At 38.9% G+C, this 19,913-nt stretch overlaps 1 protein-coding gene across 2 annotated transcripts in view; it reads left to right on the plus strand.

The window, feature by feature from the left end:
* LOC124120414 (vam6/Vps39-like protein) overlaps nt 1–19,913 on the plus strand; it is a 98,937-nt gene that overhangs the window by 76,224 nt on the left and 2,800 nt on the right. For both annotated transcript variants that reach the window (XM_048402945.1, XM_048402946.1), the window contains exon 25: nt 18,643–18,734. In XM_048402945.1, the coding sequence (XP_048258902.1) occupies nt 18,643–18,734 (92 nt within the window). The remainder of the gene's footprint in view (nt 1–18,642; nt 18,735–19,913) is intronic.

A 19,913-nucleotide genomic window follows, 5' to 3' on the forward strand; every position in this document is an offset into this window, starting at 1 on the left:
ACCAGGGATCTGTGTAGTGGGATGTAGGGTAGCTCAGTGGTTAGTGTGTCTGACCATCACTCAGACAGGTTTGATGCCCACCAGGGATCTGTGTAGTGGGATGTAGGGTAGCTCAGTGGTTAGTGTGTCTGACCATTACTCAGCAGGTTTGATGCCCACCAGGGATCTGTGTGGTGGGATGTAGGGTAGCTCAGTGGTTATTGTGTTCGACCATCAGTCAGACAGTTTTGATGCCCACCTGGGATCTGTGTGGTGGGATGTAGGGTAGCTCAGTGGTTAGTGTGTCTGACCATCACTCAGACAGGTTTGATGCCCACCAGGGATCTGTGTAGTGGGTTGTTGTGTAGCTCAGTGGTTAGTGTGTCTGACCATCACTCAGACAGGTTTGATGCCCACCAGGGATCTGTGTGGTGGGTTGTTGTGTAGCTCAGTGGTTAGTGTGTCTGACCATCACTCAGACAGGTGTGATGCCCACCAGGGATCTGTGTGGTGGGATGTAGGGTAGCTCAGTGGTTAGTGTGTCTGACCATTGCTCAGACAGGTTTGATGCCCACCAGGGATCTGTGTGGTGGGATGTAGGGTAGCTCAGTGGTTAGTGTGTCTGACCATTGCTCAGACAGGTTTGATGCCCACCAGGGATCTGTGTAGTGGGATGTAGGGTAGCTCAGTGGTTAGTGTGTCTGACCATCACTCAGACAGGTTTGATGCCCACCAGAGATCTGTGTAGTGGGATGTAGGGTAGCTCAGTGGTTAATGTGTCTGACCATCACTCAGACAGGTTTGATGCCCACCAGGGATCTGTGTAGTGGGATGTAGGGTAGCTCAGTGGTTAGTGTGTCTGACCAACACTCAGACAGGTTTGATTCCCACCACAGATCTGTGTGGTTTATAGAGAAATGTACCCTATCCAAAATCATCAAACAGAAATGTACCTAAGCCACTAGCACCCCTAGCACCACTAGATGAGCCTATTCAATGGTGCACAAAAAGGTTTTCACATACACCTGTTAACTGTCAGTGTCAAACTCACTTTTGCGGCATGCATTCTATTTCCTCAGTCACCATTTTCTATTAACAACCTGTTCCTCCAAAATGCAATAACAAGTAAAACTGACAATGTAACCTTTAATGGATTTGGCATTGAACAGCAAGGGTACATTTCTGAGCACTAATTGTTGCCAGGGTACATTTCTGTGTTCAGCACTCCTGGAGGCGTATTCTGCCCTGAAACCTATCGGCTCATTGTAAGGAAGGAATCCATTTTCTTGAAGAATAAAGTTAAAAAAATATAATGAAACCAAATTTAGAACATTATTTGTCTTGGGCCCATTTTTGTGCAGAGCACACAAAAGTCGTCCACAACACACAGTCAGTATCTGGAAGGGCAGTGCCGATGTGATGACATTAGCAGGCATGTGGCAACTCCACAAGGATTTCCAGTTCAGCTGCACTATGTAGAATTCATTGCACAACGGTCGCAGACAGCTAATCCAATCCTAAACAGAATATTGCTGATTTGCAAAATGTCAATAACTGTGCTGTAACATGCTCCATCAATATCTGCGATGCTGTGACAGCTCAGAGCAACATCGCTCAAACAAATGGAGGTTTGAAAGCAGGCTTCCTGTCACAAAATAAACTCAGTGTTTCCATTTCGATACAAACATCCATCAAATGACCGTACACGCACAACTAGAAGTCAGACATTCTTACAGCAGTCCTGGGGCTTCTGTCTGTCAAAGAGGCCATGTAGAGATACAAGGCTTATCATGAGATAACATCAGGAATAACAGCAACTGTGATCAATATGTCCCTATTTGGATTCATCATATCACATCATCCTTTTACTTTCTTTTTTTCTTAATGTTTGTTTTCTCGTGAAGTCTTCACAACATATTCAATATATAAATTTCAATATTCACAAGATGATATTTGTTGCATAACAGAGCATACAAATATTCAAAATATACATTTCATAAATTCACAGAATGATACGGTAACAATCCTGGCATCAGTGCAGTTTGCGACCTTAACCAACAGTCCGAAGCCCTAGTCTTGTAAAATTTTGTTCAGCCTAGTCAGCTGACCTGATAATTATCCCCCGCCCAACAAAGTTGGGGGGGCGATATAGAAACGGGCTCCATCCGTCCGTCACATTTCGTTTCCGGAGCATAACTCAGAAACCGTTCAATATTTTTTCATGAAACTTTGCAGGTCTGTCAAGTACATGCTGAACTGGTGCCTTTTGCTATTTAGAAATTTTAGAATTTTTTATTTTTTACGTTTCCATGGCAACAAAATGGACTTAGGTTCCAAACTCTTCTTCTTTTTACAATTTCCGTGACAAGTTCCACCTAGGTTAAAAAAGGTTAGGGTTTGTTTAGATTTAATTACGTCATAAATTCTGCAACAGGGCTGGTGGATATAGCCACATTAGTGGCAAACTCTTGTTGTACTTGTGATAACACTGAAATCTACTGAAAACAATGCCGAGAGCCAAGTTCAGGCTAGTAGGCTCACACCGGTTAAGCACAGACTGTCAGTGGCATGTATACCCACCTACGTGACCATAATATAAATATTCTGTATAAAATATAATGCCATTGTGATGGATGAATAGTTTAATTACTTGGCTACCCCCACCATATTGGCCATCATGGGTTCTCCATTTAAAGTGAACATGGATGGGCCAGTTGTTAGTCCTGCACCAGAGTATTTTTTTTTACTAAAAGCCTGGGCAAGTCTAGACCAAACTAACCAAGTCTAGTTTGCTTGATTCCATATGAAAACAGGAGAAGAGTAAAAGTTCTTTCCAAAAAAAAAAAATACATATTATTTTAAAGACATGTTTTCATTGACTTAGTGATAGTCTAGTCAATTGTCTTAGGTACCACAATTTGCTGTGCAGAGTTGTGTCCCTTGGGAAAGCCAGAGACCTGATCGTGGGTTTGAATCCCAGTTCACCCTGATAATGTTTCTAGGTTTGTCAGTGTCATAGCCCTGCTCATGTGTTTCACCAAAGTGGTAAACATCTGAAACCTGTTCAAAGCAACTCACTCACTCACTTTCACTTTCTATCTTAAACTCTTGAGGCAGCCATATTAAAAGTATAATTTTCCCTCCATGACTGAGTATTTAGTTATATTTACTTACGAAATCTGTTCTGTAGTATGTGCACATTGAACCATTTTGTCCGTGGTTTATGCAATAACAAATGTTACATTTTTCAACATTTATATGATCACAATAGTTTTTGTTTATGGAAAGAAACAAAAAGCAACCATCTTGAAAATATTATTTACACTTATTTTTGTTACTGTGTAATTTTATGAATGACATGTTTATCATGTAGAAATTCAGAAATTTAACTTCTGGTCTAATTGATTATGAGCTTTTTATTTCAGATTATTATAAAATTATACATGTTATAAATGTAAAATAGTCATGTAAGTTACGCTTTGATATCATGGCTTTGATTTTTAAAAATATTTATTGTTCACTAAAGAAACTTTTAACACACTCATATGGATTACAGAGACACTTCACTACACACTGATTTGACAAATAATGGATAGAATCAGTTAGGGCTGGGACAGGTAACTCAGGTACTAAGGTCACGTGGGTCCTGGGTAGGACCCGTGTACCCACAGAACTATCCAGACCTGTGGTTAGTCACATGATGTATTAATTAATGACCAAAACTAACTATAGCTCAGTGGTTGCACTTCAAGTCGCTAATGCTTGCATTTTTTCTGACGATGTACACTTTCTTTTGACTTGTTTTTGTAAAGATAAAGCTTCAGTCAACTTCAGTGTACGCATGATCTGATCAATTGATACTTGTATGTAAATAGTTTTTGCCAGGGCTGTAGTGAAACAATTCCCAATCAGACAATCTTGAGACCTACAGTGTACCCGGGTAGGGTCGGGTTACAGGAGGTCGGGTACCCGGGTATTAATTTTGGACTCATCCCAGCCCTGGAATCAGTCACAGTCATATGAACAGTAAAAACAAACTAAATCAGTAATCAGTCCCCTAGAGTGTAACAGGGAGAGCTGTTTGTTCTGTCTGCGTACCTGTCAATGGTGTACTGGACACTTGATACAATAGTACCCTCATTTCCCACAATACTCTCCAGAGTAATGCAATCACTAGAACTAATATTCTATAATTGCTGAAAATATTATTGATTGTGTGACGATAATTATCTGTATCACCATCGCAATATGAATGATTCATGTTTGGTATTCAGTGCTGTTACCGCTACTGTTGTGGGCATACAGCAACTGCAACTAATATTTTAGAAGTATTTATTTAAGTAGTTTACAGTATTCGCCATAAGAAGTGCCCACATGCTTAGAAAACAAACAGTAGGTAATGCTTATTCAAAGTTAAATTTTGGGATCAATGACCAAGGATTGTATTTGAGCCCTTCAAGGCTGACCCTTATTGTGAGTTATCTCCCCTTGCCCATTTGCCTGAGCCAAACTATAAAAACATTATTTTAGGGATATGGTGATACATTTCAATGATAATGTGATTTTCAAAAATTATATTTTAACAACCAATCAATATTTCATCCCACCGCATGGGATTTGTCATTTTGTTTTTTCAGTAGTGAATTTTGATTCGTTCAAATTTCGGAGAAGATACATTCCAATAACGATACAGTTATGATAACGAAGAGGATGTTCTAGGCCTACCATTTTGAGATACAATCACTAAATACTTGCTAGAGTGACTCAATGTGCATAATTGTCAGGGGCAGAATTGGTCCCATGTAGATGGTGTGTATCATACACGCCAACTGGTAAAGGGGTCATATGTTATCATGCAGATGCATCACTATACTCTGATAATTGTCATACTCTCTGGGGATTCCTGGTCAGAAAAAGCCCCCTACATCACATTCTTCTTATACACTGGAGTGTGTGCCCAGTAAGTCGATGTATGACTTGACTGATTGTATGTCATCATGCCCCTAAAAGCAGGATTATTGCTCGTGCTATCAACCTCCAGTTTGCCTCACCTTGAGTTTATTATCATCCAGCTGCATTGATATATCTGAATATTGAATATCGCAGACTATGCCATAAAACAACATTCACTCCCTCTCGACGAAAAAAACCCACCAACTCATGGCTGTATCCACCGCAATGTCCTCCATTATTGAACTAACCGATGTCCTATTTTTACCAGTAACTGTGCTGGGAGTGTTCTTGTATCTTTCATCTGTGAACTGTGCACTTGAAGGGGTGTTACAATCTTGCACTGTTGATGAGGTGAATCATCTGCCATCATTCAACTGTCATTGAATACAGGATCCAGTTGTCTCATGTCAAGATGTTCGCTTGCTCCGTGACAGAACATGTTAAACAGAGCAGAACGCCTGCACAGCAGGCTGTCACCAGGCTATTATTCATTTTTCATTTTATGAAATTACCAAAACATTTTGATTGAAAATCGGAAGGAAAATAAGGACTGTGTAACATGTTTCAATTGTTGTTGAACAGGAAAGGATCTTTCGGTGCAGTTCTGGGATTATGGCTAATTATAATAACAACCACTTATTATCCAATATTGTATCTCTGAAAGTAGTTGCAATATTTATTCCTGATAGAAAAAGTGAAGTAAAATATTTTATTGGGAAAATAGATGTATAACTTGATGTTTGTTTGTTTGTTTGTTGTTTAATGCCACACTCAGCAATATCTCAGCTATATGAAGGTGGTCTGTAAAAAAACGAGTCTGGACAGGACAATCCAGTGATTGACATCATGAGCATCAATCTGCGCAATTGGGATACGATGACATGCATCAATTAAGTCAGAGAGCCTGACCACCTGATCCCGTTAGTTACCTCTTGCGACAAGAATAGTCGCCTTTTACATCAAGCATGGGTTGCTGAAGACCTATCCTAACCCGGATCTGTATAACTTGATTGATTACTGAAGTGAGTACAAGGTAGGGCTGGGACAAGTCCAAATTTACTACCTGGGTACCCTACCCCCTATTACCCGACCCTACCCGGGTACATGTTGTAAGCCTCAAGAGATCGGTCCAAATGTCAGTTTGGAAATAGTTTGACCGTAGCCCTGGGAAAATGTATTTAGATACTTGTATAAAACTATCTGGTCATGCATACACTGAAGTTGACAGAAGTTTTATCTTTAATCAAACATATAAAGTCAGAAGGAATGAGTGCATTGTCAGAAAGAAATGCAGACATTAGTCACATATGTGTAACCATAGAGTTCTAGATGATATTTGTCATTACACAATATATCATGTGACTAACCATGGGTCCGGGTAGCCCAGTGGGTACCCAGGTCCTACTCAGTACCCGACCGACCCGAGAACCTGAGTTACCCGTCCCAGCCCTAGTACATGGCACATTGTGATATCAAAAATACTACCCCACATTGGATTACTATAAATCTTGAAATTAACGTGAGTGTGAAATAAATGAGAAAAAATTTCGAGTGGTCTTTGCTCACATAAACTAAACTTCGCATTTATGTCTCCAAAATGACTTTCAACAAGAAGACCACCGCACGGCACACTTTGGTGAGCGGAAAAACCAACATTAGTATAAACAAAAACAACTATATATTCCACATCCCAGAATAACATCATTTATTGAGCAGCAGTTGAAGCAAGTTTGTAATAATGGGAGGGAAGTCCCATTAATATTGAATCACATTTTGGGCTAGCGATCAGCACACGTATTAATTTAGAGCAGGGGTCCGGAAACTGTCATATGCGCCGGACATGTCCGATTGGGAATCTCAAATGTCCGGTTTAAAATATTACTTACCAGACATTTAAATTTTTCTGTCCGGACGTTCTTAAATTCTGACCGGACATGATCAACAGTTAGGACTGAGCAGTTTCTGTCTGCAGTTGCAACACAATGAAGATTATCTACACAGACAAACTTTGTTTGTTTTGATTGCTGTAAATACATCGTACCTACATGATAGTCCAATCGGTCAATCACTGTAATAGGCAATAAACTGAGTTGACACTGATTAATCAAGGATTAATTACTGAGAACATCTTGTTAATTTGAGTGAAAGGTGTTTACAACTGTACATTAATACCTTGCATCATCGATGTACCTCATTATCCTCACAATGCTACGATACGTAGGGCCTAACCTCAGACAAGAAGCGAAAGCGTGACGACAGCCAGTCGACCGATGCAGATCAGTCGAGCGGATCTGCCAAACCCTCAAAGTCTGGACGATCATTTTGTAAGTCGTGGCTAACGACTTTCACTTGGTTGACATACAATGAGGATTTGCAGATTTTATTGTTTTCAGTAGCTAGTCGTATATTGAATCTTGATTGACCGCCATTTTGCTTTCTGTGACGATCTATATCAAATTTTAAAAAAAGTATTCAAATAAATATTGCTATCAACGATATTTTAGTATTTGTGATTATATTATCTGTCTTGTTTTTAAATAATCTTTAGTTTAAAAAAAGACTTTTCCCGTGAGGTCATGTGATAACCAAATATGGGATAATAGTCTCGATCCAAATGTTACAACGCGTACACTTGAGCAGACTCATGAATATAACTCATGAATATTAATTAGACTGTTCACTACGTTAACAGATCGTTATTATAACAGAAACAAACGTATGTTTTCCAGGTATATCTAAAATGATATTATTTGGTATTAATTGTCCGGTGAATTAAACAATTTAAATTGAAACAATTCATAATTCATCATATTATGAATACGTAACAACTTGTAATGTGTGTGAAAAGTCGTACTAAAATACGCTATTTGAAGGGGGCGTGGCCTAAATGCAAATGTTCGATTGGGATTTTAAATTTTCCGGACCCCTGATTTAGAGATGCATTAATTTTAAGATTTACAGTACTTTAGCTTTCCATGATACTTAATAATGATTCTCATTGTATGTCAAGTATATATTTAAATAGAAGGACATAGCTGATTATCCCTATCCAGATTTATGTAGTGTACTGACATGTAAACCTGTGCCTTTGATAAGCTCACAACCTTGTAAGATCACCCAAGGAATTTGTATTGGTAAAAATTAAGATCTCCCAAACTGTAAGATGGATTATTACCTCTGTGACAAGACTTTTTGTGGCCTGAATTTGTCATGTGGATGTGTGTGTTAATTTACTAAAATTATTTTGATGGCAAAATTGAATTTAAAACTTTTGTGATATCCTTATGTTATCACTATTTGGTAATCACTGGAGGTAAGTTTTAAAACTACATGTAAATGCAGGAATAGATTTTACAAATATATTTGGTAAACAAATTTCTCACAGCCCTCATTCTGATGCATCTCAAGCAAGAGTGTTAACATTCATTTCATTAGTCCTGCCCCATGACTGGCATATATTTATTTTACGAAAAAAATATTAAAATCTATCATTGTATACAAGAGCAAGTCAAGCCAGCTCTAGCTAGCTCTATTCCACAGTCATGTCATTTTGGGGACACGACCGGTCCAAATAGTGACCATTATTTAAGTCCCTTCCTTGTCATATCAGAATCAGAGAATCAGCATAGGGAAAATTATTTAATTTTATTTTTAGAGTCAAGAAGGGAATTGTGTAATGTAAGATTTCATAGACGAAATGTGAGTATCATTGTATGTATGACAGAATATCTAGAATGATGTATCATGATTTAGATCACAAACTTGTATTCACAACATGTGCATAGTATTTACAATATATTTATGAACACTGAATACATTTTATCAAATCACCAGCAAGCACATAATCAATCAGGGGATAATGACAACATCACACAAGCTGATGAAACCTTGTACCCCATGACCTCATTACCAGGATCAAGGATAGTAATTGATGAACTTTGTACAAGCTGTGTAAAATATCTGCATCATAATTCCCTGAAGGCTATTTCAACACAGACCTATAGGACACACTGAGCTATTGGACACACAGAGCTATAGGACACACAGAGCTATTGGACACACAGACCTATTGGGTACACAAAGCTATAAATAGGGCACACACAGCTATTTCAACACAGACCTATTGGACACACAGACTTATTGGACACACAGAGCTATAGGACACACAGAGCTATTTCAACACAGAGCTATTGGACACACATAGCTATTGGACACACAGAGCTATAGGACACACAGAACTATTGGACACACAGAGCTATAGGACACACAGAGCTATAGGACACACAGAGCTATTGGACACAGAGCTATAGGACACACAGAGCTATAGGACACACAGAGCTATAGGACACACAGAGCTATAGGACACACAGACCTATTGGACACACAGCGCTATAGGACACACAGCGCTATAGGACACAGAGCTATTGGACACACAGAGCTATAGGACACACAGGCCTATTGGACACACAGGCCTATTGGACACACAGAGCTATAGGACACACAGAGCTATAGGACACACAGACCTATTGGACACACAGCTATAGGACACACAGCGCTATAGGACACAGAGCTATTGGACACACAGAGCTATAGGACACACAGGACTATTGGACACACAGAGCTATAGGACACACAGAGCTATAGGACACACAGAGCTATAGGACACACAGACCTATTGGACACACAGCGCTATAGGACACACAGAGCTATTGGACACACAGAGCTATAGGACACACTGACCATGGTAGAAATATGAGCCATATCTTGACACAGAGTATTCATACACCGAACAGGAACTTGTACTTCCTCTTGTCTGCTATCAAAGTTTGATCTAAACAGGTCCCTGTGAGAAAAACTTTAATCTGTTTGTAAGTAAAATATTATATACTTTTTTAGGTTAACAAATTCCACTGACCAAAGGCAAATATTGTGGATTGTCTAGTGCAGACTTGATTATTAGCTCGAATATTGTTACATGCATGTTAAACAAGATACAAACTTAAATATGTAGATATTGCCAACAAGATCGTCTGGTAGGCAGAGTTTCTGGAGTAACAGGTTCTGAACTAATGAGGTTTCACTGTAAATGTCACAATATAAACTTCCCACACTTTAATAATTTGATTTTTCTCCCTTTAAACACAAACAAATTTGTGCTGGATAGAATTAAAAAAATAGTTTTATTTTCATTATCATCCCTTCATACCCAAGCAAAGAAATCATATTAATGTTTGTCTTTCACATCATTCATTATTTTATCATGGAACATTCTGACTCAGAAGCCAATATGTCATGTTAGATAATATCATGGTATAACACAGTATAGTGCTATGGTGTTTTATAATATATGAAATAGAGGGACGGTGGGGTAGCCCAATGGTTAAGGCGTTTGCTCACAGGTTTGATTCCCTATTGGTACAGTGTGTGAAGCGGTCATAATGCTGGAATGCTGCTAAAACCAGCATAAAATACCACTCACCCACTCACGCACGCACGCACATACGCACGCACTCACGCACGCATGCACGCACCCTAAACTCTAAACATTTAATTATTTGTTATTCTCAAAAGTCTTCTTCATCAGATTGAATCCCCTTCCAACTTGACCTGCAATCATGCATGTTTACATCAGCTGCTATTTCACAATAATTGATTAAATTCATGATCCGGAATCATATTGTTACACTCCCAGTCTGCAACTTAAAGCTCGTTATGAGGTAATCTGAAGCCGGAACTCAAGTCAAGTACCATTTCTTTGGGTCTCGTAGGCTCAGCTTATAATAAATCATATCTTTATCACAAAAATATACTCAAAGCGATGTCAAGAGTCAAACCCGGGCTGTAAGACTCAGAGGGTTTGGGTTCAGACTGCATAACTTAAGTGTATTCAATAAGTCAGTTTACCCATTCAAGATTTAAAGAAATTAATATTTTTCAAGATACTATTTAAGAAGTCCTGATGTGTTTAAAAACAATGCATTATCATTGAAATCATTATTGGTTGGTTTCTTGTTTTATGCCTCACTCAGCAATGTTCCAGCTATATGACGTCAGTCTTTAAATAATCAAATCTGGACCAGACAATCCAGTGACTGACGTCATGAGAATCGATCTACACAATTGGGATCGATGACATGCATCAACCAAGTCAGTGAGCCTGACCACCCGATCCCGTTTGTTGGCTATTATGACAAGCATAGTCGCCTTTTACAGCAAGCATTTTTATTCTACTCCGGATCTTCACGGGTCCATAACATTAAGAAAAGCCACCGTGTAATTATGAAAATAATCATTTCATCTGTTTTGTAAAAAAAAGAAAAATGTACATGGGCCAAGGGCCTTTTATTCCAAATATACTATTGATTGAATTATAAAGTATTATGAAATTACAAGGAAATATTACAGGGTAAATTATAGTTTTCCCAAGTTTATGTCCATTTTGTGCCTGCATTATTGATATTCTTTGCAATGAAGATCAAATGATAGTGACTGGGGAAAGAAGGCCATTGTTAGAATGCCGAGAGAAATTTGCTGACATAGCTGATTATTGTGAAGCTGTAGTTCCTGCAAGATGTGATATATATTTGCTGCGAGCGTGATGTGTTGGATGTTTCTGAAGAAGAGTGCATGACGACGCCGAGGGAGACAGGTCATGGTGGCCATGGTCCCTGTTTCGGGATTGTGGTGAAAGTGAGTGCATGACGACCTGCGAGTGTGACACTGGTCGCGGTGACCGTGCTCCCTGTCAGGGCTGTTTTAAGCTGAGGAATCTGCAGATAGTGGAGAGATAGTTCGGCTGATTAATCGACTCCTCAGCGCTGTACTGTTGTTAGATGTGGGGTGATGGAAAAAATAGATGAGATTTTAGAACATTTGGATGCATATCATACAGGTGTTGTGTAGGGATTCAGGTAGATCTCCATCAGTCATTGTCACAGTGTAGCCGGGAACCATCAGAAATATGGTTTATTAATCTCATGATGAACCTAGTGACCATGTTCGACCTTAGGACTCACAAGTATTCTCACAAGGCCATGCGTTATGTTGTCTTAAGTAATATGTTAAGTTAGTTACACTTTTAAAAAAATAAAATAATAATAATAAAATAAATAAATAAATAAATAAATAAATAAATAAATAAATAAATAAGTAATATGTTAAGTTAGTTACACTTTAAAAAAATAAAAATAATAATAATAAAATTAAAAAATAAAAATAAATAAATAAATAAATAAATAAATAATCCATTTATATAGTGCTGTACTTCATGCACAAGCATGCTCTAAGTGCTTAGAGATTTATTACGCCAGTCAATGGATCAGTGTGCACTCAATAATCATTCTCAGCTCCCTGGAGAGTTACAACCCCAGCTGCCTTTTAGTCGCTTGAAAGTTAACAACCACATTGCCATCTCTACTACCATGGTACTACTGGGTACCCATTCACTACTGGGTGACAGAGGCACAATTCACACAAAGTCACTTGCTCAAGGAGACATCACATGTGGTACATGTGCTTCAGTGTGGGGCAGGACCGAAGCCCTAGAAACTCTCAGGAGCCAAGCTGCCGACTGCGGTCACCCATCCAAGGACTCTCCGCAACTGACGTTGCTTAACACTTTTGATATCTTTTCTCAGAATAAGGAAACAATCATTCTTTAAAATGACCTTTAAATTGTGTGCTAAAATTGAAGGATATGATAGTATGTTTTGGTTAATTATGTTGTTGTTTCATTATCTCATCAACTGATGCCTTTTTCTTCCTTTTTCAACATCATTATTTCCATGTGAAACTGCACTACCAGTGCAGATGTTGCCGTCTTCTTGTTTGTCATAATATACAACATATAAACATGAGATAATGGTTATTTATCCAAAAATATGGGAAAGAAACATGGATGGATAGAGGAAGTCTTAAAAGGATGGATGGAAAGAAGGCAGTAGATTGGTGGGTTGATAACAGATATTTCTGTTCAATAACCAATTCTTGTCGTAAGAGGCGTCAGACAGGATCGGGTGGTCAGGGTCGTTGACTTGGTTGATGCATATCATCATATCCCAATTGTGTAGATCGATGCTGATCATGTCACTTACTGAATTGTCTGGTCCAGGATCGATTATTTAAAGGCCTCCATCAAAAAGCTGGAATATTGTTGAGTGTGGGGTATTCCAGTGATTATTCCTGCTTCATCATAGATATAATCTCTATAATCGATGTTTCTTGTATCGTCTTCCTATCAGGGAGGGGCGGTCGGTAGCCTAGTGGTTAAAACGTTCGCTCGTCGCGCCGAAAACCTGGGTTCAATTCCCGACCCGTCAAACCCATTTCTGGTGTCCCTGCCGTGATATTGCTGGAATGTTGCTAAAAGCGGCGTAAAACCTCACTCACTCCTATCTGGTAGAATCTAATATTCGGCATAACTTTCAGTGATAACGTATGAGATGAGAGCGGCTGTATTTGCTGATCAGCGCTCAGTTAATTTATCTGTGATATGATGTGCTTCTTCAGGTGTTAATTCTTTGTGGTCATTTATATCACATTTCACTTGAATGTGTCTGTGATTCCTACAAACAGCCATCTCAGAAAGTAAAAACACTGTACAAAATGTGAAATAGATCCGTTGAATTCTTGGTTAAACACACTAAGAAATGCTACATAAATATTTACATGACAAGCCAAGCTCTGAAATTATCCTCGAGAATGTACAAAAAGAAGATGATGTAATATGTTACAGCAAACTGATCTTAGCGTCATGACCATCATAATTCTGTGATTATGAACAGGCATTATGGCAGATATACCACAAAGATTGGTTTATGTTATGGAGCCAGGCTGTCCATTCCACCAAGACTGATGTCAAATGTCATTGGCTCCACAAACTGATTCCACAAGCTGCTTAGTATAGTGAAGCCATTCTGAAGGTATTTTCGACAGGTAATTATCAGAGTATTGCCAGACCGTTACAGCAGGCACATCTCCTCTCAGAGCGGCAGATTGCCTCAGTGCTGTGATATTTGGTGTCAGATGGGGCAGAGCTCCACATTAAATGGGTCTATTTCTGTGCCTTCCTTGCTTCGTCTTCAAGTGAAGCAATACTTGAAAAAGACATATGAAATGGCATTTGGTTTGTTGTGTAGTCAAACTGTTTGTTGTGGGAGATAATGAACTGTGAGTGTTGCTCCCTGAAGGAGTTTGGCAAGTTGTTTTCTTTTGTTAGGTAATGGCTGTCCCTTTCAATAAAGAGAGTGCATTTTAGTCTTTGGAAGTAATTTCTGATTTCAGGAAGATTCATGAGAACTTGTCTCTGATTACTTTTTGCAACAAGCCAGCAGTGTCATTAAGAGGGTACCAACACCGCTCAAAACAATGGAAATGAGGGAATACTGTATTCGACGTAATAAGCGCCCTGCTCTAATAAGCGCCCACGGCGATATTTTACTAATATATTGACTAGTGAATAATCCCAATTAGCACCCCGTCTGATTAATGAGTGTACACAAAACTTATTTATTCGTGTATTATACGCAGTCGTGTGTTATATGCACCCTTAATTATGGGCAAATAAATTCTGAAAAAATTATGTCTGTTGTATATAAACATTTTAGGCTGTCAGTATAAACCAAGGATTTTACAATCTTTCAACTTTTTATTTCACCAAAATAATATTCTAATAAGAGCCCCCTATTTCAAATTTTGAGACCGCCCTGGGCGCTTATTACGTCGAATACGGTACTTAATTTTTAAGCAGCCAATGTAAAACCAACTTTAGGTGAATAGAAAATGGCTTGTGTAGACAGCCTGAATGTCCAAGATCTCATTTCCGATGTATTCATTCTATCTAAACCCTGGGCTTGTCATCTAATAATTACATATAGCAGATGGCTTCATAGCCTTTTGATTGATTGTGAACTATAGTCCCTTGATTCCTTGTGATCTGGAAGTCTAGCTCCCTATTCAGGTTACTGGGACTGGGGCTAGACTCTCGGTGAGGGGAGTGAATGATAGTGGCCTTAATGCTGGAGCATGCTGGACTCCCTTCAACAGGGAAGTATAGGTGGATGTTTCCCTTTTGGGACTTTGTAAGACTCATGGCTACAAGTAAAACCTAAAGTATATCAAGAGGATAGCCGGGCCCAGGCTGCCAGAGGTTAGGGTTCCACTTTGAAGGGACTCGTAAAGATCCGGGGTAGAATAGGTCTTCAGCAACCTATGCTTGCTGTAAAAGGCGACTATGCCTGTCATAAGAGGCGATTAAAGGGATCGGGTGGTCAGACTTGCTGACTTGGTTGATGCATGTCATCCATCCCTGAAATGATGACATATTAAAAATATCGCTTATGTATTTCTCCCAATAATTTACTTGAACACCTTCATAATACAAAAAGGTTGGTGACATATTTTTATACCCCCGACAAAATGTCGGGGGTATATAGTTATACCAAGGTCTGTCCGTCTGAAAACTTTGTCCACGCGATTTCTCTTAAACTTTTCAGGGGATTCATCTCAAACTTAGTACATATAATCTGTGTCATATGGAGGGGTGCAGTCAAAAGAAAAAAACTGTTTTTATTAATTTTTATTTTTTTAAATGAATTTTTCAAACCCTAACGTCCGTCTGAAAACTTTGTCCGCGCGATTTCTCTTAAACTTTTCAGTGGATTCATCTCAAACTTAGTACATATAATCTGTGTCATATGGAGGGGTGCAGTCAAAAGAAAAAAACTGTTTTTATTAATATTTATTTTTTTAAATGAATTTTTCAAACCCTAACGTCCGTCTGAAAACTTTGTCCGCGCGATTTCTCTTAAACTTTTCAGTGGATTCATCTCAAACTTAGTACATATAATCTGTGTCATATAGAGGGGTGCAGTCAAAAGAAAAAAACTGTTTTTATTAATTTTTATTTTTTTAAATGAATTTTTCAAACCCTAACGTCCGTCTGAAAACTTTGTCCGCGCGATTTCTCTTAAACTTTTCAGTGGATTCATCTCAAACTTAGTACATATAATCTGTGTCATATGGAAGGGTGCAGTCAAAAGAAAAAAATTGTTTTTATTAACTTTCCATTTTTTTATGAATTTTTCAAACCCTAACCCTATCCTTGCTATTTCATTTGTAACTACTGACACACTAGGCGGGTCGGGGGTATTAGTGAGCCATGCTCACTTTTGCACTTGTTTTAAGTTTAAATGAAATAATTGAGGTATTCTCCAGAAGGGATCTGTTCTACATGACTGTGTGGGAGGCCATATGACTTCAAACCCTGTTATCATCAGCAAGATACCTTTCCCAGATACCCCTCTAACCTCTGTAATTTACTACCGCTATCTCATCAATGTAATTGAATGAAACCCGCATAAACGAGGCTTCAGCCACACTGCTTCATGTACTACATATCAGATCCTAATTCATCCGAAATATCGATAATGGCCTCCAAGCGAGATTATGATGCCATCATAACAGTTTGATATTTCCGTCCTCGATTGACTGTTTCCTCGGGAGGGATGAGGCATCAGTGGCAATAATTGCCCAGAGCCCTTGATGTGTTATTCGTAGTGTATCAATACAAAAATGTGCTGATATCGAGACCACATGGTCAGTTGTGAGTGGACTGGATGCTGGACCAGTCAGTAAAAGCCAGAGGTCAATCCCAACTGGCTGTGTCCGGTAAAAGGGATTGCAGAGTACAGATCCCTCTGTACTGACTGTCAACATTGTCTGGAAGCATCAGTAGGACGATGGGTAGCCTAATCATATTGGCTTTTAGGGGATAAATGGACCATTTATGGACTCATGTTTAGACTAATCAGTAAAATGATCTTTCAGGAGACATCATTTGCTGTTCCTGATATTTAAAGGTTCTGTCACATGTGTCTCATTGTTTAATTCATGTGGGAAAGAGCAGTGAGTTTTATTTTCAAATTTCGAAAAAGAAAAGTTAATTTTTTCTGATAATGAACGTAGGTTCAAGGGCAATGATAGTTAACTGTCCCTGCTTGACAATGGTAGAAGGATCTATACAGTAACGTCGCTATTACAGTAAATAAAGAAGTTGTCAGCCATAAATTGTGTCTACATTGTCATCTGTCAACCTTTAAGTAATGCCTATCATACGGTTCAGAAAACCGCCTTTTAAAGTCACTCACCTAATAGTTGCTATAGGTATGTATTCAGATAAACTTTTCAAAATTCCGAAATTTACACTTTTCCTTTTGTACCGGTACTTTAAACAGCAACTATACATATAACCTTGAACATTTGCTTTTAGCTATCGGACCAGTGCCAGTTTCGGAGGCTGTTATTAATTTGAAGTTATGGAAATATTATTGAATTATTAACAAAGCTAAATTTCATTATAGCATACAGCAGTGAATAAATCATTAGGTCATTGGGCTCTGTCGACATTACGGCTTGAAGCGATCTGTTGCACATCATTCACTGCACACAGGGATTTCCTGGATGATCGGTGACAGATATAACTTTCTATTTTAAAAATCCAACAGCTTCATCATTTATCGTCTTAGGGGGAGGTTATTTAATTGGTTGTTAAGTTTTTATTCGTAGATGTGTAGATAATTTGGTTTTAAAACATTTTTAAATGACTTCTTATAGTGATGAGATACCATGGCACAGTTTAACATAAATACCCCACTCAGACACAGTATACTGACTCCGAGCCGACCAGTCCTTGTTTTTGCCCCTTAATGCTGAGCGCCAGACAGGGTAACAAGAAGTACCATTTTTTAATGACTTCTGGCATGACGTGGCCGGGGTTTTGAACCCCGAACCTTCCACTCTCCAGGTGGATGCTCTACCACTAGACCACGAAGGCGGTCCACTAACCTACTGATGTACTGAGCACTAATGTACTGATGTACTGGTACATCGTCATGTTCAACTCAGTGATTTGATATACCATGGTATTCATCCTGTACCAATTTGTATCATTTCATAAATGGTTTAATAATCTGCTCATTTAGAAAATGATATTTAAGCTTTATTACATGACATACATATTCAGTCAGGTCATGTACTGGTGTGTTTACTGTAATTTACTGACATTTAACGTCAAAGAATTATTTTAGAAATCATGTAAATTGTGTTCCAGTGAAAAAGAGCAATTTTACCCCAAAAAGGTATCATGAAGTTTATTCCATTTGAAATTAAAGTATAGGACATATTTTTGTTTGAGACAGTTTTTGGTTACGGGACAAACAAACAAATTCTCTGAAAGGCCAAGCCACACATAATTTACTCAGAACATGTGTTCAGAGAATGATTTATCTTTTTTGTACAATCTGAGGACAAAATTTAATTTAATTTATCTAAGAAACTATCTCTCCCCCCCCCCCCCCCCCCCCCCCCCTTAAATATGTGATCATAAATGTGTCAAGTTGTGAGAAGCCTTGAGGACTATGTATTTGAAATATGTATTTCAATATTCAAACTCTTGATCTGGTTCTGTACCAGATAAAATTTGACTGTTAGCTGTTGTATTAAAACTCAAATGTCAAATCAATATGACAGTATCTTATCAGGAACAGCAGAGCTTGTTATTTTACAGCTAAAAATCCTGTTCACTTGAGAAATAAAAAATGGGGATTTGCATTGATATTGAATTTCACCTGTCGGGTGACCTTTGTTGCGCAGATTGAAAGTGTCATTTGAGATTTTTGTTATTCTCACTGTGAGTGTGTCTTGTGTTTGCAGGTCCAAGAACAGCGTATGTACTACCAGAAGGTCAAGGTCATCATCAATGATGAGAAAACATGTCGCGTTTGTAGGAGGAGGATTGGAGACAGGTAAGACTCGTTCATTGGTTTGAGAGGATTTATGTCCCACAGCCATGCCAGAATAGGCTGATTGTGGTTTGATTCCAAGATTTGCCCAGATGTCTGCTCCACACATGCTTGTTGTTACCCTGCCTGGCGCATTGAGGGGATAAAACAAGGACTGGTCAGCTTGGTGTCAGTATACTGAGTCTGAGTGGGTTATCCATGTTAAGCTGTATCTCAGTGGGCTTGTGCTATAAGACTTACTTAAGCCTGGAGTAGTACAAGCAGTAACATGGGCGGTCGGGTAGCCTAGTGGTTTAAGTGTTCGCTCGTCACTCCAAGGACCTGGTTCGATTCCCGACATGGGTACAATGTGTGAAGCCCATTTCTGGTGTCCACGCCATTATTTTGCTGGAATATTGCTAAAAGCGGTGTAAAACCACACTCACTCACAAGCAGCCACACACACAAGTGCAATAATCTTGAATGCGTTGTTTAACTCCATTTCTCCTCACCTCCTCGAGGTTTGGGGGGCTTACTCTCAGCAGTGTCTGATATAGTGTGTTATACCGGTATGTTGATTGCATGGGCCCACTTACACAAAGCAACACTTATAGATTGACTTCAAATAGTCATAGTGCTCACACCGAAACACCTGATTTAGACTCTGGTTCTAGATTCTGGTTAGACAAGCTGCTGTCATCTAGTTTTTATGTTGAAGGTGAGGTGAGGTGAAATGGGGTTTAACGTCGCGTCCAAGATTATTGCACTTATATAGCGTGTGTGTGTGTGGCTGCTTGTACTTGTCCGGACTGATGCCGATTTATAGTGCTAGCACACTGAGATACCATGCTGCAGTTTAACATGAATACCCCATTCAGACACATTATACTGACTCCGAGCCGACCAGTCCTTGTTTTAGCCCCTTAATGCCGAGCGCCAGACAGAGTAACAACAAGTACCATCTTTCAACGTCTTTTGGTATGACAAGGCGGGGGATCGAACCCTGGACCTTCCGCTCTCTGGGCGGACGCTCTACCACTAGACCACAGAGGCGGTCTTTCTATGTTGAAAAAGGGTGGATGTAAACTGAAACCCCATTCAAACACTCCATGTTAGTTTGGATGTTTCTTCAATATGAATTGTTTTAGGAACATTCATTTAGTCATTTTGGAAATGAAGACAGTGCTCAGATGGCTTGAAAGC

Source organism: Haliotis rufescens, unplaced genomic scaffold (assembly GCF_023055435.1).
Source record: "Haliotis rufescens isolate VD_foot unplaced genomic scaffold, xgHalRufe1.0.p SCAF_3, whole genome shotgun sequence".
Taxonomy (NCBI): Eukaryota; Metazoa; Mollusca; class Gastropoda; order Lepetellida; family Haliotidae; genus Haliotis; species Haliotis rufescens.